The following is a 22,022-nucleotide window of genomic DNA, read 5'->3' on the forward strand; positions in this document are numbered from 1 at the left end:
GAATTATAAAACAATTAGACAACATTTAAAATAAATTTAAATTAAAAAAATTAGATAATATTCATTCATTTACCAGATGACCCACAGCTGCTCCCGGACAAGTGACGTAGCACCTTGTGATATTTATTTATACCAATGAATATATTCTGGAGGACATCTGTGTCAAACTGTTCAAGAGAAAACCCCCACTACAACAAAACCTTGCACCATAGTGCCATTGAACTACCAAATGTGCAACTTTTTCGGACCCAATCTCCAATCCTTAGGTCAATATCATGCAGTAGGGGTTCAGTATTACAAGGCGATGGGACATCCTGCTGAAAATCGAATTGTCTCATCACCCTGTTAGGAAGATGCCACTCACCAATTGTGGAAAACATATGAGAGGACTCATCATCTGCCATAGTTTTTGATCATTCGTACAAAAATTAGGCAAAGTATGCACAATAATTTTGTACGACTCCCAAATAACCTGAGATGCAAAATATTTATATTAGAGAATATTAAAAAACAAATACAATAAAAATGTGAATAAAATAATCAATTAGGTTCCTGTTCAGGTTGAAGCAGATCAAACATGTATCTATTACTAATTGACTACATGTGTGGCTGTCCTAGTCACACAAAATTTGTCTCTCCACCTAAATTTTTAAATTGATAATTTAAAATTAACTAGATAGTGATAATGAAAAATTAAAATTGAATTAGAACAACATACCGAAACTATAGGTTCGTTTAACTAATTGAGCGTCATTAACATGATGTAGTTGTTGAGCCATTGTTGGAAATCGCTCCCAAGTCTATAGTTGCAAAAGTATGAGAGGCTCAGCTATCTCTCGAACCTCAGGTCTTGTTGCTTTGCATAGTTGTCTATACAACCATGCCAAGCATGCTCCACCCACGAATACTGCCCCGCATCATGGAGGTTAACTAACAGTGGCAAGAACATCAAAATGAACAATATGACTTAGTGATCTCGAACAAAGCCATCATATCGAGTGGTACTGTTCATGTAACAAGTGGCAAAGCATTCGGCAATTCCATGCTCGCATTTTTATGGCTGTTTGCTCACATTTTAACATGAACTACGAAGATTTTATTGAGGACTACTACAAATTGTCAACGTATGTTGAATGTTACTTTCCTCAATTTCAAACCTATACCGCATGAAGATTACTGGATTCATGCACCCTAATATGCCTATCTTAATCCATCGTTGTTGAGAAGACCTGGTAGAACCGAAAAGTTCAGTTATCACAACGAGATAGATTGGACAGAACCAGCCACTCGACAACGATGTGGATTTTGTAACCAGTTAGGACATAATCAAAGGAAGTATCCTCATTACTAAGACGGGCTCCAGATAGTTAGGGATTGAATAATAAATAATTTTTTTAATTATATATTCATTATTGTATATTTAATTTTTTTTTATTATAATTTATTGTATATTCAATTTTTTTTATAATAATCTACTGTATATTCAATTTTTTTTTGAGATCAATAAAAGTTTACATTATATAATCTAATATATTTCAATTTTATATTAAATAATCTATATAATTCAATTTATTGTCTAATGAATATTCAATTATAGTATAATAATCTAATATATTCAATTTGTTGTCTAATATTATTCAATTATAGTATAATAGTCTAATATATTCAATTTGTTTCTAATGATTATCAATTATAGTATAATAATCTAATAATTCAATTTATTCTAATGATTACAATTATAGAATAATAATCTAATTATTCAATTGTAGTCTAATGATTATTCAATATAGTATGATTATTAGCTTTTTTTTCTCTTTTTTTTTTTATATATATTTCTATGGAAAGTTCAAATAAAGTGAAGACTCTCGCTCTCTCCTAAGATCTCACTCTCTCACTCTCGCTCTCTCTCAATATCTCGTTCTCTCACTATCGCTCTCTCCTAATCTCGCTCTCTCCTAAGATCTCGCTCTCTCCTAAGATCTCGCTCTCTCACTCTCGCTCTCTCTCAATATCTCACTCTCTCTGTTATTGTTGTTATTTTTTCATTAATGATTACTAGCTTTCATTTCTTTTGGAACAATCACAAACATTTTTTTTGATTATGGATCTACTACCAGAAACTCAATGCGTAATCTTAGCATTCAATGTGTACTCCTGAATAATCTCATTTTTCAATTATTCAACCATTTCATTTTACCATGTTCAATGTTAGTCAGATTAGTCAATATAAACTAAATCTCGCTCTCTCCAACATTCTCGCTTTGAATCTCACTCTCTCTTAAAATCTCGTTCAACATCTCGCTCTCTCCTACTATCTCGCTTTAAATCTCGCTCTCTCCTTAATCTGCTTCAGCCCGCTTATCTCCTTAATCGCATTGAAGTTTCAACATGTGTGTAACCTTCGACAACCTAATATACAAAATTTTGTTCGTAGACAAAGCTAATTCGGAATTGTCTTTTATTCCAAGACATAACTTGTATCCATGCGCTTCATATTCACCTTGAGTTCGCTCCCAGAAATATAGCCATCCCCACCCCCTCACGTCAATCCCACAAGCCTCCGTTTAATTCGAAATGATAACAAAATGCATAGGTTGTTAGAAGAAGCTCGAGTACACAGATACATATAGTATACCATCTCATTACTTTATTTCCTCTATGAGAGAAAAAGAAAAGTAATAAACCTGCAATCTCGAGTGTGGATGTGTATTGAAACTTCAACCTTCGACAACCTAAGCGAGATTCGCGAGATTTCCTTTGTCGAGGGTTGAAGTTTCGGCTTATGTATTGTTTCCAAGTTTTTCTTTGTTCGTCGAGTTCTCAACGTTCGACCTCCACATTAGTCGAGTTCTCAACGTTCGACCTCTAGCCTTGAACTCCCAAGACAACAATATTTCTCTAATAAGTTTCAAAACAACAATATTTCTCTAATAAGTTTTGAAAACAACAATATTAATATTAAAGGTCCTTAAGTAAGCACTCATTTTTTTTTTTTTTTTGCATCACACAAATTTTATTATAATATGACATGTGCCAAATTATTTTCCTTTATTTTTTAAAATATTTAATTATTTTTTTGGTACGAGTGATAGGAAGGAAAAGCATAAATATTGGTATATCCAAGTATTACACTTCCGCAAATACTTTCTTTCTTAAACAGCACATTGTCATTGCTTGCCTCCCCACTTTTATCAAGTCCCTTTCCACACTGGATTCACCACATAAATCAAATACAAAAATTGGTACTGATGGTTAAAATCATAAGGCACATTTTTAAATAAAATCTCTAGGGTATTTGTCTCACCAACATGAGTCGAGTTGATATAATATATCAACTCAATGTTTGGCCCACCAACTTTAAATATTGGTGGAGTTGAGTTCTCATATTTTACTAACTCTTCATTCTTCCAATGTTTTAAATCACTCCACCCATCGACACTATTGACGACTATTGCTGCCACACTCTAGGAATCAACTACGAGTTCCGACAATCACCTCCGATAAAAACTCCAATGACCAATTCCAGCTTCGGTAACCACCTCCAATGATAACTCCGGTGACCCAAATCCGATGACCACCTTTTACGTGACCAACTTCGACAACCAATTTCAAACTTTGATAACCACTTTCATAGGCTCTAACAAAAAACTTCGATGACCACCTTCGAGCAAGCAACTCTAACGACCAACTCCAAACTTTGGCAACCACCTTCGACTACAAACTTCGACGAAAATCATTTTTAATGATCAACTTTGACAACCACCTTTGCGTGACCAATTTTGACAACTAACTCCGAGCTTCAAAAACCACCTCTAATGGCAAACTTCATGCTCTAAAAACTACCTCTGAAGACAAACTACAGCGACCAACATTAATACTACCTTCATGCGACCAACTTCAAGCTCCAACAACCATCTTCGACTACAAACTCCAGCAAAAATCATCTTTGACAATCAACTTCAACAACCACTTTCGACTATTATAAGATTGATGACTGTTGTATGTTCTAGTGATGTTGATTATATAAATAGTAATTTTTTGTCGCAATATTTATAAGACGTAGAAGTTTTTAAAATATATTGTTATTTGATTATATTCGTATATCAAATATATGTTAATAATATTTGGAAAAGTATGTATGTAGTTAAAAAGTATGTAATACACAGCAAAATAAATAAATAAATAAAATGAAGATTTTTTTTTCTAAAACAATTTCCAGCAAGAACTAGAGAAAAATGCAGATTTGTTTTGTGATGATCCTCCAAATTTGGAGAAAATGAAAGTGAAATTATTAAAGATATGTGGTGACATTCCATGGGTGCCTAAAATGATGGGAGAGATTCCGTTAAAAAAATTTACGATAGAGTAAAAATATAGAGCAATAAGAAGAAGAGGATGATGAAATTTATGGAGAAAAAATAAAAATCAAAAGTTTTGATTTTTCTTTGGTTTCCTATTTTATTTAACCATATTTATGTAAGAAATATAGTGGATAAATTTTTGTTCATTAGTCAAAAAAGAAAGAAAGAAGGAAAGAAAGAAAATCTTACAAATAAAAAAAAATGTCATTCATATTTTATTCAAACAAAGATGGGTAGAATCCATAGTAATCATAAAACCAGATTATTTAGAGTTAAAAAAATTGCACCCAAAACATGTATATGTGAACTCAGACCAAATAACTTTGCACCCCAAATATAGACATATGGACGTCAAACATCATATCTCAACTTAACGCCTCAAACAGCCCCTCTAAGTTTACATTTCACTTGAAAATGTCTATAAACTGAATAAGAGGAACTCACTCAACAATGAGGGTGTATTTGCCACTTTTACCTCATGTACCTTGTGCTGCATTGTTTTTCATGGAATATGTATGTGAAACTGCTGCTTTTTGCTGAATTTGAAAACAATTGCTACTTGGTTTGGAAACTAAAGATCATATTTTTTTTAATTAATTAAAATAGGTTTACTAGTTGTGTGATTATTATATCTAAATAACTTGAGACCCTTTTTCTTCATTCTGTGAGTTTTTGGATGACAATCTTCCTCATCATGGATTCTAGGACGACTGCTTCATACCAAACAACGATGGAGGTCATGAGTGCTGCTTAGAAGGCCCTCGCCAAAAAAAAAAAAAAAAAAAAAAAAAAAAACAAGTTGAAGGAAGTGTAATTGAAAACCTTTATTAGTCAATACAAAATCTAACGAGACCGAAATGAGCTTTTTTTTTTTTTTTTTTTTCATTTCTAACCGACGAAGCATTTCCACTTCTAAAAGATTAAGGAGGAAGCAACAAAGAATCCAAAGACTTATCTAAGCCAATAATGCTGTGAATCATTAATGAAATGGTAGAGTGGATATGATATGACAGAGGAGCTGCTAGAATTTGTTGGGGACAATTGTTAGGAAATTGGAAGATCTTTAGTGTGGGAGAATTTGATGCATACCTGATTTTGTCTAGGGTTTAGGGTTTATTCTTTCATTTGATTGTTGTTAGGTGGGTGTTATGGCCCCTCACGATCACAAGATACCATTATCGGCTTTATTACATTTTACAAAAGTTATGAAACCACGTACTACAGAATAATTAAGCAAATATTGCATTCTATACTGCTGTTAACACTAACAGGCCAAGTGGAGATAACCTAAAATTGTACAAAATATTCTAACAGTAAATTCAAACGGTTCGTAGCAAAACTTTCATTAGGAGTGATTCAAATTACACACAATTTTGAAAGACAACCAAATCACCCCCTCTTCTTACTCGAAGTATGCCTACGCCGTTCAACCTCTTTTTCTGCAGTGAGGACAAAGAACTCCGAACCAAGCATTTCATGCACATCAACATTCTGAGAAATACTTAGACTAACTGTCTCCATAATGACTTCTACTGTCATTATAAAGCCCAAGCTAGACAATACTCGAATCGCATTTGCAGTTCTGCATATATTCTGTCGTGTATTTAATGGAGTATATACTCTTTCCTGTTCAGCTTTACTAACTTGATCTTCTATCATCATGTCCTCTGTAGAATCAACATGTTCCCCGATCCAGATAAATCCATTGCATCCAAGTATTAAGTCAATACCATACTGCTCCAAATGATGGAAGTGTTGTTTGCGTCTCTTTACTAGATATGGTGAAACTGTTAAAAGCTGACCACGTTCAAGCTGGATACAAACGCACAAATCTTATTCACAAGTCATAAAGAAACAAGATGATATGATGCCAGAAAAGTTATTAGAACAAAATAACCAATAAATAACCATTGCATCAAAGATATCATATCAAATATAGATACCCTCGAAGATTTTGAACTAATCATACTGAGCAAAAAAGTAAAACGTAACAATTAGACATAATTTCTATCGTTCTGTTTGTTGTAGCCATTCACACCTTAGCAGAGGACCAGTGCTTTTGCATTCTCTACCATCACTTTTCTATTACTATCTTTTACATTTTTGCTTCCCACCCGTCTGCTAGCTCCTCTATATAATCACTGAATATTTCCACCAGTCAGTCTTTTCACCTTAATGACATCCCTTCCTGGGTTTCTCCCTTATTCATGTGCAACAACTTTATCATCATTTCAGCAATTCGTTTTAACCACTAAAATTTGCCCCAGAGGATTCGTCTATAAATCAGTATTCACATGCTATCAAGAAACTTTCTATGGGATCTCTGCCCTAAGAAACCAGTGAAGATGTGGGAGTCGTACAAAATTTTGATTTTAAAACCTATTTTGTTTAAACATCAACAGGAGCTTAAGAAAGAGACTTTTTACCTTCCCATACTTCTGGCTTCTGGCTTGAAGGTGTAGCCCATCATGCTGAAAACCACGTACTTCTGCCTGAGAAAAGGTGGGGTGATGTCAGTGTTTTCAAAGCGCAAGGCGCACCTCAAGGCGACATGTTCCTTGATCGCCTTAAGGCAAGAAGCGACAAAAAAAGACAACACCCGAACGAAGCGATGCGCAATGAATAAATAAATTAATAAATAACATATGTAGAAGTAGAACATAAAATTAAATACAAATGTCAAAGCCTCAACGATTAATAATAGTAATCTAATCAATAAAAATGAATGGAACTCTACGAAATAAAAGCTTTGAACATGATTGAATGTCAAATTCATCACCATCCTCCCCATCTAAATCTAGGTTTCGTTCATTGCTCCTCCTTGGTCATTGTCCTCAATGTCTATGTTAGGATCCTTCCTAACAAGAGCAATACTCAAGAATATAGAATAAACTCAATAACAATTCAATTATAGAATTATAGTAAAATATATTGCATTACACTATAATGTTGCAAGCAAAACAAGGAAAATTACCCAGTAGAACAATGTCAAACCAGCACTTTCAAGAGGGCTGGAAATCCTCTCCCAATATTCCCAAAACTAGGAAATCCCACTAAATTCTTCACACCCTCCTACCACTCCCACTCCTTCTATTTATAGCCATATTCACTAACTAACTTCCTATCTAATTACTCTTATACCCCTTACTAGTACCAATACCAATATTCTCCTAATAGACCTACTATTTCTATACAAGGGGCCTTACAATACTCCACCCTTCGAAGACACCTTGTCCTCAAGGTGTGATTACAAAACACAATCACAAAATTGGGCAACTTTTTTTTTCTTTTTTTTCCAAAAACCATAACCCCAGTCGTGTGCTCTTCAATCTTGATAGAGGAATTCTTCTCTTCAGCTTTGGAAAGCTATTGGATCCAATTAGTTCCCTTTAACTTCAGCCCATAGCCAGGATCATCTTTCTTTAGCCCATAGAGAAGCCCAAGAAAAGAAGCTCCCCTCTTCCTCAGCTTTTGACATGTGTTGAGCCCCATATTTAGAAGAAAATTGTTCCACTTTAGTAGCAAAAAAAATCTGCCCTAAATTACTTCTAGAGCAAAGCAAGAATTGGGCTTCTTTCCCCATTCCCAGCCCATCATCCCAACCAAAATTAATGCTGCCTTTTTCTCCAACTGCTGACCCATTGCTTGATAAAAAAATTGGTTGCATAAAACGAAATCGGCCCAAAAGCCCTTGCTGGCTTGCAGAAAATATTGGGCTTCTCTCACTAGCATATTAACCTACACCTTTTTTTCAGCCTTGGAAGGATAATGGGCTTCTCCTTGTACTTCAGCCCATGAACCAGACACATGGATAATGCTGCAACTTCTTTTAACACCTGATCTCATCACCTGACAGGATTAATTTTCCCACCACAAAACTGCAGCAGTCCCAAGCCTTCATCTCCCTCCATCGCCGACAACCTTCCTCTGCACATTTCAGCAACTTCACCCTCTTCTTTTTCTTCATCCCTGACAACCTCCACCCTCGCTGCCGTATACTACCATCCCCAACTTTTTTCGTCTTCAACGCCATTCTTCCTTCTTCTGGAATCTACCGTCCGATGCCAATGCTCCAATTGTTTGGCCGTTCTTCTCCGCCGCACAGAAACTCGACTCCCGCTTCTATAATTTGACATAAGTTATTTGCTAATGCCTGGCCCACCATCTTCCTCTGCATTTCTTTTTTAACACAAAACTTAATATTTATCCCAAGAAAGAGGATCGGCACCGAGCAACACCCATTACATAGTGCCGCTAGGGTCAAGTTAATCCCATGGGTGTTGTAATTCCATGTCGGGTCGGGTCTTGGATCAAATAATAACCGGGCCAAAAACCCATCTTTTAAATCTCTGATATTTCCTTCTTTTATAGGAGAATGAGCCTCACCCAAGCTATTTAATATTGCCCCATTACCGGAGAACCTAACAAGGCCCAACCCAAATGTAACCACCTTGCTTCTTTCCTCTTACCGCGCACGTATGAGGCAAATTTCCTTCCCACGATTTTTCACAAAGATGGCATGTGTTTCCTACCCTATGCTCCAACTCCGTTCGTAGCTTCATCTCTGTTTGCGCCTTCACTTGCCACCAGCGAGGGCCTCCAATCAATCTCCACCTTCCTTTAATTTCCTTCTCCGACCACAATAGCTCAACCTCGTCTTCCATGTTTAGTACCTCCGATCTCACCGTCCTCTCATTGTCTTCAGCTTGCACAATCGTTAATGAGTCCTTCTGTCGTCGCCGCTTCGCCCGTCGACCACTTTGCCATCTCAGCCAATCAACCGCCAACATCTTCTTCCTCCGCTGCGGCCTATCGTCATCTACTTCTCTAAACCATAACTGTTTCTTTGCCCGAGTCTTCATCTCCGACTACGTTGTTGTTCCTCGTTTCTCTTTCCGCTTGTCTCCATATTTTTCCGTCGTTATTTTTCTCTTACTCTCATTCCTTCGCCTCTAACTTATTGCCCTTCGATAAGTTCTCTCTCTGTTTTTCCCAATCCATTCTCATGATTATACTTCCACTCACTGATTTCTTCTTCTGGCTACCAGTGACCACTTCATTGTCATTCCTCCGCTGCGACTTCTTCCCTCTTCTACCTCGATTTTCCGACCATGTGGATGCCGGTGTACTTTTTTTACCCCATTGGTTATCCTCCCATCCGCCGCTGTGATCTATTTCCTTTCTTCTCAATTGCGACCATTCTTCCTTTGCAACGGTTGACCACAACATTTTTTTCATCTCCATTCGCGCCTTCGCTTGCTACCGGCGAGGGACTCTAATTGATATCCATCTTCCTTTAGTTTCCTTCTCTTTGACCGTCGGCCGCCAATTCCTCTACCATCTCTACATGTCTCTTGAGGTGGCATTTTCTTTGACGATTCGCCTCTGCCCGCCCTTGCCAATGATGTCGACAACGGTCTCCCCCATCCTTTTCTCTTTGTTCCTTTCGGAACTTGCAGCTAATGAACCATTGTTTCTTCCACCAGGGCCGACGACCTCCCCTTGGACAACCAACCTTCGACATGCCAGATGCAAACTCAGCCTCTCTGATTACTACCGCTGAACTCAACCCCGATACAAATCTACCTTTCCGATCCTTCCCTTTCCAACGGTAACTCATTTTGATCCCTTCTATATCTTCTCTGCGCTTTCGTGTTCGCTTCCTTATCACATCAACACTGCAATTTACTCGTTCTCTGCGTCTTTGTTCCTCCCTCTTTTTTTGCTTTGCTATGCCGAACTTTGCTGATGAGTCCCTTTTTCTTCCTTCTTGGTTGATCGATCGACTTTACTCTTTTCTGGTGGTGCCCTCTGGTAAGATCTTCGTCTTCCAGCCACATTTCGAACTCGATCGGATAATTTTCGAATAAATTTTTCCTTCTCTGCTACGATGATTGTTGATCTTCTCTCTTTTCTTTCTCTTTCTCTTTCTCTTTCTCTATCTTTTGTTGAGACTCCTTGATCCTCTATTGTATTACCTTCATTTCTCTCTGTATGTCTACTAATGCTTCAATCAACCGATCATGAATCATTTTTGAAATTGATGTTCCCGGATGAACGGCTCTGATACCAATTTGTTAGGATCCTTCCTAACAAGAACAATACTCAAGAATATAGAATAAACTCGATAACAATTCAATTATACAATTATAGTAAAATATATTGCATTATACTATAATGTTGCAAGCAAAACGAGCAAAATTACCCAGTAGAACAATGTCAAACCAGCACTTTCAAGAGGGCTGGAAATCCTCTCCCAATATTCCCAAAACTAGGAAATCCCACTAAATTCTTCACACCCTCCTACCACTCCCACTCCTTCTATTTATAGCCATATTCACTAACTAACTTCCTATCTAATTACTCTTATACCCCTTACTAGTACCAATACCAATATTCTCCTAATAGACCTACTATTTCTATACAAGGGGCCTTACAATACTCCACCCTTCGAAGACACCTTGTCCTCAAGGTGTGATTACAAAACACAATCACAAAATTGGGCAACTTTTTTTTTCTTTTTTTTCCAAAAACCATAACCCCAGTCGTGTGCTCTTCAATCTTGATAGAGGAATTCTTCTCTTCAGCTTTGGAAAGCTATTGGATCCAATTAGTTCCCTTTAACTTCAGCCCATAGCCAGGATCATCTTTCTTTAGCCCATAGAGAAGCCCAAGAAAAGAAGCTCCCCTCTTCCTCAGCTTTTGACATGTGTTGAGCCCCATATTTAGAAGAAAATTGTTCCACTTTAGTAGCAAAAAAAATCTGCCCTAAATTACTTCTAGAGCAAAGCAAGAATTGGGCTTCTTTCCCCATTCCCAGCCCATCATCCCAACCAAAATTAATGCTGCCTTTTTCTCCAACTGCTGACCCATTGCTTGATAAAAAAATTGGTTGCATAAAACGAAATCGGCCCAAAAGCCCTTGCTGGCTTGCAGAAAATATTGGGCTTCTCTCACTAGCATATTAACCTACACCTTTTTTTCAGCCTTGGAAGGATAATGGGCTTCTCCTTGTACTTCAGCCCATGAACCAGACACATGGATAATGCTGCAACTTCTTTTAACACCTGATCTCATCACCTGACAGGATTAATTTTCCCACCACAAAACTGCAGCAGTCCCAAGCCTTCATCTCCCTCCATCGCCGACAACCTTCCTCTGCACATTTCAGCAACTTCACCCTCTTCTTTTTCTTCATCCCTGACAACCTCCACCCTCGCTGCCGTATACTACCATCCCCAACTTTTTTCGTCTTCAACGCCATTCTTCCTTCTTCTGGAATCTACCGTCCGATGCCAATGCCTGTCTCTTATACACATCTAGATGTGTATAAGAGAGAGCTTTCAAGAGGGCTGGAAATCCTCTCCCAATATTCCCAAAACTAGGAAATCCCACTAAATTCTTCACACCCTCCTACCACTCCCACTCCTATTTATAACCACATTCACTAACTCTTCCTATCTAATTACTCTTATTCCCCTTACTAATACCAATACCAATATTCTCCTAATAGTCCTACTATTTCTATACAAAGGGCCTTACAGTCTAATTCCTCCTCATCGTCGTCGTTATCTTCATCACTAACCACTTGTATAGTTGATCTTTGCTTTTGAATTCTAAAAGTTGTGGCAGAGGTAGTTGACTTTCCTTTCGATCTACTGTATGTGATGGGTTCTCTAACACCACTAGCACGAGCCACATCTCTCCATGTGAGGTCCTCACCATAAAAAACTAGCTTATTGTCAACTTTAGCTTCATTATTTTCTTCATCCGATGTTCCGACCAACTATTCATTACTCTCGTCGATATAATCTAAGGAGATTGAATCAAGTCGGTCCCTTAGATCAAAGCGTTCTTTAAGTGCTTGATTATACTTTATATAAACCAAATCATTTAAGCACTTCTGCTCCAATCTATTTCTCTTTTTTCGTATGAATCTACAAATTATTAACCAATATAGAGTTACAAATATATTTTAAATCTTAAATTAATAATGTAGAACATAAAATAATCACTTACGCGTTCAAAAACACTCCAATTGCGCTCACACCCAGAAGCGTTACAAGTTAGATTAAGAACTCTCATGGCTAACTTTTGCAAAATTTTAAAGAAACCTACCATGATGTTCACACATTTTGACATGATTTAGAACTTTAATACTAAATATACTTATATACACTATAAATGTAGTAGGAAATGTCCTTACCTGGCGTCTTAACTTTCCTCGTGTTGATTGCTAAATCAATCTCAACATGCCTTTAGCTTCAGAATATAATTCTAACTCCACTATGCTTTGATTTTGATAACTAGTATATGGTATCAATCTTTGCACAACTTTAAAAAGACCACACATGACTTCAACATCTTGAGTAATTCTATCATCGTGGTCACAGAAAAGTGATGGATTCAAATAATATCCAACAGCATGTAAAGGTCGGTGAAGACAACAATCCCATATTCTATCAATAATCTCCCAGATTACCTTGTACTTCATCTCATTATCATTAAACCCACTCTTAATGGCCTCTTTTGCCATATCTATAGCCTCATAAATATATCTCATTGCAAGTTTATCGCCATCGACTAAGTACTCGAACTAAGGGTCTAGATGTCTTTAAAGTATCGACCATTAAATTCCAAAAGGATGACATCAAAACGGTGTCGACTGCTCTCTTTCCCTTTGGATCTTTTGCCCATTTGGAAATAATCCATTTCTCAGAAATAAAATCTTTCTCAAATGAGCCTTATTCTTATGGGTACTTGCTAGGGTCAAAAATGATGTTGCAAAACGTGTAACCGCTAGTCTTACCAATTCATGTTGATGGGTGAACTCTCTCATCATGTTAAGTACGTACAAGGGATTATAAATAAAACCACTAAGTGTTATAACCCTTTTAAGACATCTTTTGATCTGATCAATCTTCCCAATATCCTCCTTTAATATCAAATCTAAATAGTGGGCAGCGCATGGTATCCAATATAAATGTGGCCACTTTGGGGCATCATCAATCACAACTTGGATAACATTCTCTTCTCCTATCTTCTCCACCATGCCATCTAATAGTTCAAATACTTTTTTCTCCAATTTTGATATAGGAAGATGCATCAATTGATTCCAAAAACAATGTCCCAGCAGCAAAATGTACTAAAGAGTTTATCATGGTCCTATCGCCTATCAATCCATTCATCATACATCAAAGAGCAACCATTTCTTTTTCATTCAGCTTCATGGTTACTCATTAAATTTTTTGTGTTCTACTTCCTTTCTCAAACATGTTACTCTTGCCTCATGATAAGGAGGTATCAACCAAGGCCCAAAGTGTCATATGGCTTCAACCATTGTTTGAAAACTTTTCAACCGAATTGTATTTGAAGGAATACATGTTTGATAAATCGAACGCATGATAAATTGAACGGTAGCATTTCTCCCTTCTTTGCTGTATTTTCCGACGATGGTTGATTGCTTCATCTTCTTTAATCTATTCTGATCATTGACGACCTTCGTTGGATTTGGTTACACAAATTTATCCATTGCTCCCTTAGCTCATGGGGGCTTTGCTTGCGATTGCGATTGAATTGCTCGTTTTTTAGATGCTCCAGTACTTGATCCACCAACTTCCATCTCATCCTCCATTAATAACATTCAAATCATAAGCACCATAGTCAAGAGGGCATTACTTTCCTCCCTCTTTGCTTTTGTCTTCGTTTGATACTCCTTCATTTCCTCACTTACATTAGGTGGACATTTTAAGCGCACTTTAACATTTCGATTTCCACCAACTAAATGTTGTGTTGCCCGAAAAATGCCACCCTTGATGTTTCCACAAAACATACATTTGCACATGTTTGTATCCTTTTCATTTTCTAATATCACATATTGCCAACTAGGATGTTTGCGGTTTTGCTCTCCCATCCTACTATAAAATAATAGAAACGACACCTTAAAAATCACCTAGTGCTACTGTCTACAATACTACAAATCTATAATTTTAAAACTTAGCTTACCAAAAAAAACTCAATCGGTTTTTCAAGTTATCAACTTTTTTAAAAAATAAAAATACACCAAAAAAATTTTAAAAACAAATGAAAATAAACCCAAAAGAACTAACCTTTCTTGGAAAAATATTGAAGTATCTGCCGCAAAAACAAAAACCTAACCTTTTTCAAAAAACAAGTTGAACAATCTGCAGGAAAACCACAAATCAAAAAATTGTTTTTTTTTTTTTAAAAAAAAAAAAAATCCACTCAGAATCTGCCGAAAATCTTTATACTAAAAAAATAATAAAAAACTAACCTTTTTAGAAAACAATTCGCCGAAAAGAAGAATAATGAAAGGGGGAAAAGAACTGATTTTTATTTTTTAGATGTATCCACTAAAATCAGAATCTGCCGGAAAGAAGAAGAATGAAAGGGGAAAAAAATACTAACCTTTTTTGTGAATATTTTACTCCTTTGAAGTGCAGCCAAGATTAAGAAGTTGAAGAACTGAAGAAAAGCTTTTCCTTTTTTTTGGAAGTCCCTCAAAAACTTACGATGAAAAGGATAATTTCAAACTTTGCAGAAAATAGCTAACGTAAATGAGGAGAATTGGAAGAGTCACTAACATGTTTTCCTTTTTTGTTATTTTTGCATGATCACAGACGGCTGTATAATATTAGGTTGAATGGTTATGGTCGGCTTGTTTACGTGGGCTTTAGGTTATAACATTGTATTGGTTTAAATGTGAAAAATTAAAAACTACAAAAATTCCAAATATAACTCAGGCGTGCCTTGGCCAAGGTGCAAGGTGCACAAAGGCGCCACTGGGCAAGCACCTTATTCAACTCACTCGCCCCAACTACATATGAGGTGCATGGGCCCCTAGGCACCTCGCCTCTTGCCTTAGGCATGCACCCAAGGTCGCCTCAACAACATTGGGTGATGTTATTTTTCCATAAATGGAAACTTATGCATGATCAATTACTGATCAGAGTGGTTGTTATCAATTATGGTGCATGGTTAACTGAAGTGCCAAAGTACATCTCTTCAAGCCTTTGCGAAGGCACAAGGCTTGACATGATTCTCAGGGAGGTGAGAAAAGAAGCAATAATGGATATATATTGCATCACTTGCATAAAGTAAAAGGAGAGAAAAGTAGAAGAAAAATCTTTCAAAATGGCACTTCAAGATGCACAAACAGACACTTGAGTTAAGGCACCTACAGCAGCATTAGAATGTCACGAAAATTTTGGGACCTTGGTGAAGAGCAACAAAGCACGAAAGAAAAAGGCACTAAAGCTAAGCCTAAGACACCTGGCCAGAACCAGGCAAGGTGCCAAAGATGCATCTATCTATCTAACATGCCGGAGCCTATGCACTATACTTTTTACAAGTCCATAACCACCCTTCTTTGGCTTAATGGTCAAGTGGGAAAAACTTAAGATTTCGGTTCTAACTCCGTGGTACCCACCAACCACATCCTATGTAAGAGCAAATTTTTTTCTTTTATATCTATTAATTAGTGCTCAGGCTAGCTTGGATACACTTCATCTATTCTCACAGGCTAGCTTGAAAATAGGAAACTTTCTTTCCTTTTACTCTAAAGATATTTCCTTCACTGTAATTTCCTTTCTTTTTTATTTGTTTCCTTACCCTCATTGTTTATTGGATAAGAAACACACTCTCATTGTTGCTGTTGATACATTGCCTTATTCATTTCCCCCTCTCTTTAAATTTAGGCTGTAACCACCGTACAGAGATTAATAAGAAATATTTTGTCAAGCAAATCTTCAGGCTAACTAAGAATTGTCAACCCCCTACTCCGTCTGCCCCTTCCCCCAAGAAAAAACATCAAAAGTTTAATTCTTCAAAAATGTAAAAAAGTATAGGAGAAAACCTTATATTATATGTATGGCACTTGAGAAACCATATACTTATTCTGATGGAGATAAGTGAAAGTAAAAGCTATAAAACTTACACAAATAACATCATTTTCTTCAAAAATGCTCCGCATGTTGAGTTCATCAACTGCAGTTCGCCTCCTCTAGAAATAAAAATAATACAATTAACCCAGAGTTACAACAAATGCAACCACTCTTTGGAAGGAAAAAAGGAAGAAAAAGAGGAGGAGGAAGATCAGTTGCAGCAATTTTGCAGTAAAATTTTCTATAAAGTTCAACAGAAGACATAACCAAGGTTGTTAAATAGTGAAATGAAACGTGAATCGAAATGATATTATAGTGAATTGTGTATTAGAACGTATCGTGTATCGTAAGTTTCAATTTGATACATTATATTAAAATATAAATATAAATAATAAAGCAAAAAATAGAAAAATAAATAGTTCAATATTAAAAAACTTCAAAATATTGTGCTTGATAGCCGATTGCCTTCCTTATTATAGGATAACTTTTAAAGGGTCCAAATTAATGAAGTTATTTATACTTCTTAAGGAGAAAAAAAAACAGCTGGCCAACATTAAATAAAAAAAAACAGAATAGTCACCTTATCACGAACATGTGTTTAGAGAATGAGACCTTGTTTAATTGGTATTTTAAATGTTTATTCATTCCCAATGAGAGTCTTCTCAATTTTCTTATTATTTTTCTTTTTTTAATCTCTTTCTTCTTCAACCCTCTTCAACTTCTTTTAAAAAGAAAAAGAAAAAGAAAAAAAGAAAAAAACCCTCTCCATCTTCCCCACTTCCTTTCTGAAAGACTCCTAATGTCAAGAAGAATACAGAACAGACCTATAATTCAAGCATTTAAATACATCCTTTCTGACAGCCCACTTCCTTTTCGTTCTTCTCCTCCTCTAGCTAACAAGGGATATTCTTTTGCATTGTTGTCGACCTGTTCACTAACAGCCAGCAACACCTAACATAGTGTTACCATGGTTTTTTCATTCTTTTAAGTTTTTGATTTATTGATTCTTGAATCACAATGTTGCAATTCATGATGATCCGTGCTATTCAAGATCTTGAATCGTACGATACATCTCATTTTCAATTCAAATCCACGAGTTGAATCGTTTTTCCTTAGTTTCGTTTCGAATCGTACGATATGAATCGTGTATCGTACGGTTTTAATAACCTTGGACATAACTAATTTACCCTCTAGTGCAACAGTATGGACCATAATTTCCATAACAAAAGGGAATTCTCCAATACCTGAATACCATCGGGCAAGTTCATCGAAGAAAGCATCAAAACAGCATATTGACTATAATTTATATCCAATCTCCAACGTTTTGGAGCAACCTGAATAAGATCGCATCAAACAATAAGAAAAAAAGACGAGGTGGGTGAGGCTTTGTAACACATTTTCCTATTTACAACATCAAAAGCATGACTCCCAAATAAATTTTTCTTGTTTATTTTACTCACCAATGTTTCTATGTTACATTTTCTAAAAACCCAAAAGAACTAACAAAAAGCATTTGGTTTTACCTCTGTAACACGTCCCACCACGATATCACCAACCTCCGGTTTATATCTAGTAACCAGTACAGACAATTATTATTACATCAGAAAAGAGATAATAACAATAAATTACAGAAAGGGAATCATTAAACTATCGTCCAGATAAACCAAATTACAAAGTTACATGGACAACCTGGCACGTAAGGCACGTACATAGATAAGCTTATTGACTCGCTCAACCACTCCACAAATAGTGGCAACTACTTCTCCATTCAAGTCAAGGGTCCCATGTCCCCTGTATACAAATTTCAATTATATCTTAATGCATATAATCCCCTAGCAAGCAAACAATCCGAGCTTCTATTATATAAGGATGGTGAGGAATAATATACTTGAGGACACCATCCTCGTAATTGAGAGGAATAGTATCAGCAACTATAACCGAAGCATCAGAATTGGCCTTTGAAGAGAGAGATTCGAGCGTTTCTCGGGCTTTCTGGAGCCGAATATTCTGGGTATGATTCAAAGAAATCTGTAGACCTCTCATATCTGCATTTAGATAATTTCTAGGTTAGAACATGGATGCTCATTACCAAAATCAACGTACTATAATGAAATATTTGCAAACATATGGCACGTGATAAAAAATAAACAATGGTCATCAATATTCTAACATAATCATATGAAATTCATTGTTTTGTTCACTTTTGTATGCCCATGTATTCTTTCATTTTTTCTCAATGAAAGTCATTTCTATAAAAAAAAAAGGGAAGACAAGGAGAAGTGGTGGACCAACAAACCAAGTGCAGTGATGACGGGAACCACAAGCCAACCAGGTGTCATCTATGTAATGACAACAGTGGACTTGAAACAAGGTGATTTGGAGACGAAAAAGTTTAAAATGTGGACAACCAACAATGTCAATGGTTGCAAAAGAGGGAGGGGAGGGAAAAGAAGTGGACCAAATGGTTTGATGATGATGTTGAACATACCTGAACGGTAGCAATAAAGATATAGGTCTGCATTGAAGAAAACAGAAGGCAAGGGAAATGAAGGGGAAAAAACAATGAGTCTAGGCAAAGTGGTGTGATGACGATGATGAAGAAAGTGGTGAAACGACGATGATGGCTTCTTAGCAGGAGCGGCAACAAAAATATAGGGTTCTTTGTGGAACCTTTTTCCCTTTCTTGTTACCTGTTTTGTAAAAAGTTTAATTGCAAGTGGACAAATTTCTTCTTGCTCATTTTCTTTCCAAAATAGCATAAAATCATTCTCACAAACATGTATGCACTTATAACCTAAACTTAAGTCCTGTGATGCCTTTTTTGATCATAATATGATTTTGGAATTTTGGTACCATCAAGTAAAGCTTCTTTGAGTACTTCCAATGACATATCAAATGACAGGCTCCAATGATTAAGTCTATTGATGTGCATTAATTTCACCAAAAAAGTGTAAAGTAGAATTTGTCATACATTCAAGATATAATTTTTCATTAACCTCATCAAATATTGATTTAAACTTATTGCTTCAACCTCAAATACTATCAGTCTATCACTTGTTTCAACCCCGATGAAATTCTTGTCACCACGATGTTCAATGCCTCCCCCATTGGTCAAATCATTCGACAATTCAAGCACTAGTTCCTTTTGTGTTTTATCAATTTCCGTAGGTTTCTCAAAAAAGACAAATTTGGAGTTTCTCCATGATAATATCCATCTATTGTAGGTGGCAACTGGCAACCATTATATACGTGAAAAGATCATTTTCAACGTCGTTTCACTATGACATTATGACAATTATTGCACGGGCAACATGCAATCCCTTTTTTATCAACATGCTTCCTATCTCTTTTTAAGATTTCATCCACAGAAAGTGATAGGATTGAGAAACTTCATAGAAAATTCCTTTGGAATGGGCACAATGACAAAAGAGGTATAAACTCTATCAATTGGCAACAAGTTCAGCTTCCAATTACCAAGGGAGGCCTTGGCTTAACTGACTAGAAATAAAGAAACAAAGGCCTATTGGCAAAATGGATTTGGAGATACCAAATCGAGACAGATGCTTTGTGGAGGCACCTTATTGATGCTAAATATGGCTCACCTCTCCATCCCATAGTAGATCCATCAATCTTTTCAAAGGCCCATGGAAATAATGGCTGATTTGATTCGTGATAACATTGAGAAGGTGATTGGAAATGGTGAGAAAACATCATTCTGGAACGACAATTGGTTTGGATCTATCCCTCTAAAGACCACTTTTCCTAGGTTATATGCTTTATCTAGGAACAAGAGGCATCTGTTGTCAATGTTGGAACTCAACCTATCAAGCATGGGATCTTGATCTAAGAAGGCATCTTAATGAGGTCAAAAAGATGAATGGACTACGATGTCCTCCATTCTGCTTGCCCCCAGCAACCCCGCGGATAATGACACACGGAGATGGAAATTGAAAAAATCTGGTAAATTTACATTGAAATCGATGATCCTTCATCTCGCTCGAAGTGATAGCGACAATAATGTTGCCCTACAAGCATATTTGGAAAGGCCCCATTCCTAAGAAAGTTCAATTCTTCCTTTGGGAAGAAAGTCATAGAGGCATCGATATCGCAGATGTTCTTATTAAAGAGGCCCCTTGGCTGATTTCGACTCCTAGTTGGTGCGTCTTATACCATAATAGTGGGGAGACTATTATGCACCGTCTCGTTTTCTGTGAATATGCCCGAGCCTTTTGGAAAAAGATTCTCACATGCTTCAACTACCACATGATCTTTCCAAGCGATCCTTTCACTCTTCTGAGCATGCTCCTTATTGGCCACCCATTCAAAAACAAAAAAGAGATATTCTGGTGCTTCATCATCAAAGCCTTCTTTTGGCTCATATGGAGCGAGTGAAATCATCGTACTTTTGAAGATAAGGAATATGATTTCACCCACTTCTTTGATCATCTATTGTATATATCATTCGCTTGGTGTAAATTCACTCAACATTTTTGTGATTACAATCTTACTTCTCTTGCTACACAATGGCACAGTATTATGTAATCTCTTTCACGGCTTATGTGCCTTTTTGTAATTTCATCCCATCAATGAAATTATTCATATGTTTCTCATCAAGAAAAATAATAATAAAAATTTTAAAAATATATATCAGCATGTTTCTTTGTCAAACTAATAAATGATCTTATTCAATCAGTATATTCTATTTTCAAATTTTATCGAACTTTAATTCATATCTTATCCTATAAGAAAATATCAAATGGCAACTTATCGTGAATTTATTTAATACCATTAACTTAAACAAAAATATACTCCTAATATATATAACTAACTTCCAACATTCGATAAACACTAGAATCATCAATAAACATATGAGTAATCACACACTCCAACTAAGAGAATAATAAACTCCAACTAAGAGAACAAGATCAAAGTCTAAAAAGCAATATTTTAATCAGATTTTAATGTTCAACAGGCTCATTAGCACAAATATCATAATTTAATCACAAAAATCATCTAAAAGGAACTTTAATCACATACTGACTTCCAATTTGCACTTAAAACACACAAAGTAACCTCGAAATCAAACTTCAAACACATAGTAGGCTCTAAATCACAATTGAAGTTACATTTTGAACACATAATAAACAAAGAAAATTTTTAACTTAAGACTCGATAACGAAGTTAAAATCTTCCATAAGCTAAGAAAAATACAGTCAAATTCTAGTTTAATTACAAACGTCAAATCATGCAATAAGCTCCAAGTAAAATTTAATCACTTAAATAAACAACAAATCACACTTTGAACGCACAATAAACTTAAAATCATAATTTAATCACACTTTAATCAAAGAATAAGTCACAAAGAAAAAATTCATTGACATAAACAACATTCAAATCATATGACACAAATATTCTCAAAATCAAAATTTAAGCTAAAAAAAAAACAATGCAAGAATCTACATACCTCCAGCTACTCAACCAAAGAATGAAACCGAGCTACCATGGAATCTCTGAACAAAAGAAACAACAAACAGATGAATTTCTAGTCTCTTAACTCCCCGGAATCAAAGGCAGGAAAGGTGGAGAATGGCGTGATATCTCACTGATGACGGCGGCTGGCGGCTGACGGCTGACGTTCGTGATGGCCCGACGGTATGGGCAAATGGACAGAAGTTCACCGTGGGCAGCTAGGATTTATTGTCTTCCCATATTGCCACGCTTGGTGAGGTTGTAAGTTGTAAGTTGAAACCGCAGAGCG

The 22,022-nt window shown here is 36.2% G+C and overlaps 1 protein-coding gene across 1 annotated transcript; it reads right to left on the bottom strand.

Moving 5' to 3' along the window:
* Positions 1-5,564: 5,564 nt before the first annotated feature.
* LOC120071294 (exosome complex component RRP4 homolog) lies at positions 5,565-22,005 on the bottom strand. The gene is made up of 9 exons (XM_039023486.1): positions 21,868-22,005; positions 21,729-21,774; positions 18,153-18,309; positions 17,954-18,055; positions 17,788-17,833; positions 17,509-17,598; positions 16,318-16,383; positions 6,788-6,853; positions 5,565-6,173 (listed from the first exon to the last, which is right to left on the bottom strand). Exons 3-9 carry the CDS (start codon positions 18,305-18,307, stop codon positions 5,751-5,753), a joined length of 948 nt encoding a protein of 315 aa, XP_038879414.1. The 5' UTR covers positions 18,308-18,309; positions 21,729-21,774; positions 21,868-22,005; the 3' UTR covers positions 5,565-5,750.
* Between the last annotated feature and the right edge of the window lie 17 nt (positions 22,006-22,022).

This window comes from Benincasa hispida, chromosome 2, assembly GCF_009727055.1.
Source record: "Benincasa hispida cultivar B227 chromosome 2, ASM972705v1, whole genome shotgun sequence".
In the NCBI taxonomy this organism is placed as follows: domain Eukaryota; kingdom Viridiplantae; phylum Streptophyta; class Magnoliopsida; order Cucurbitales; family Cucurbitaceae; genus Benincasa; species Benincasa hispida.

Coding starts and splice junctions, on each gene's coding strand:
- LOC120071294 (XM_039023486.1), bottom strand. CDS start 18,307: ATGAGAGGTCTACAGATTTCTTTGAATCATACCCAGAATATTCGGCTC. Junction 18,056..18,152: donor TACGAGGATGGTGTCCTCAA/GTATATTATTCC, acceptor ATTTGTATACAG/GGGACATGGGACCCTTGACT. Junction 17,599..17,787: donor TGGTGGGACGTGTTACAGAG/GTAAAACCAAAT, acceptor GATCTTATTCAG/GTTGCTCCAAAACGTTGGAG.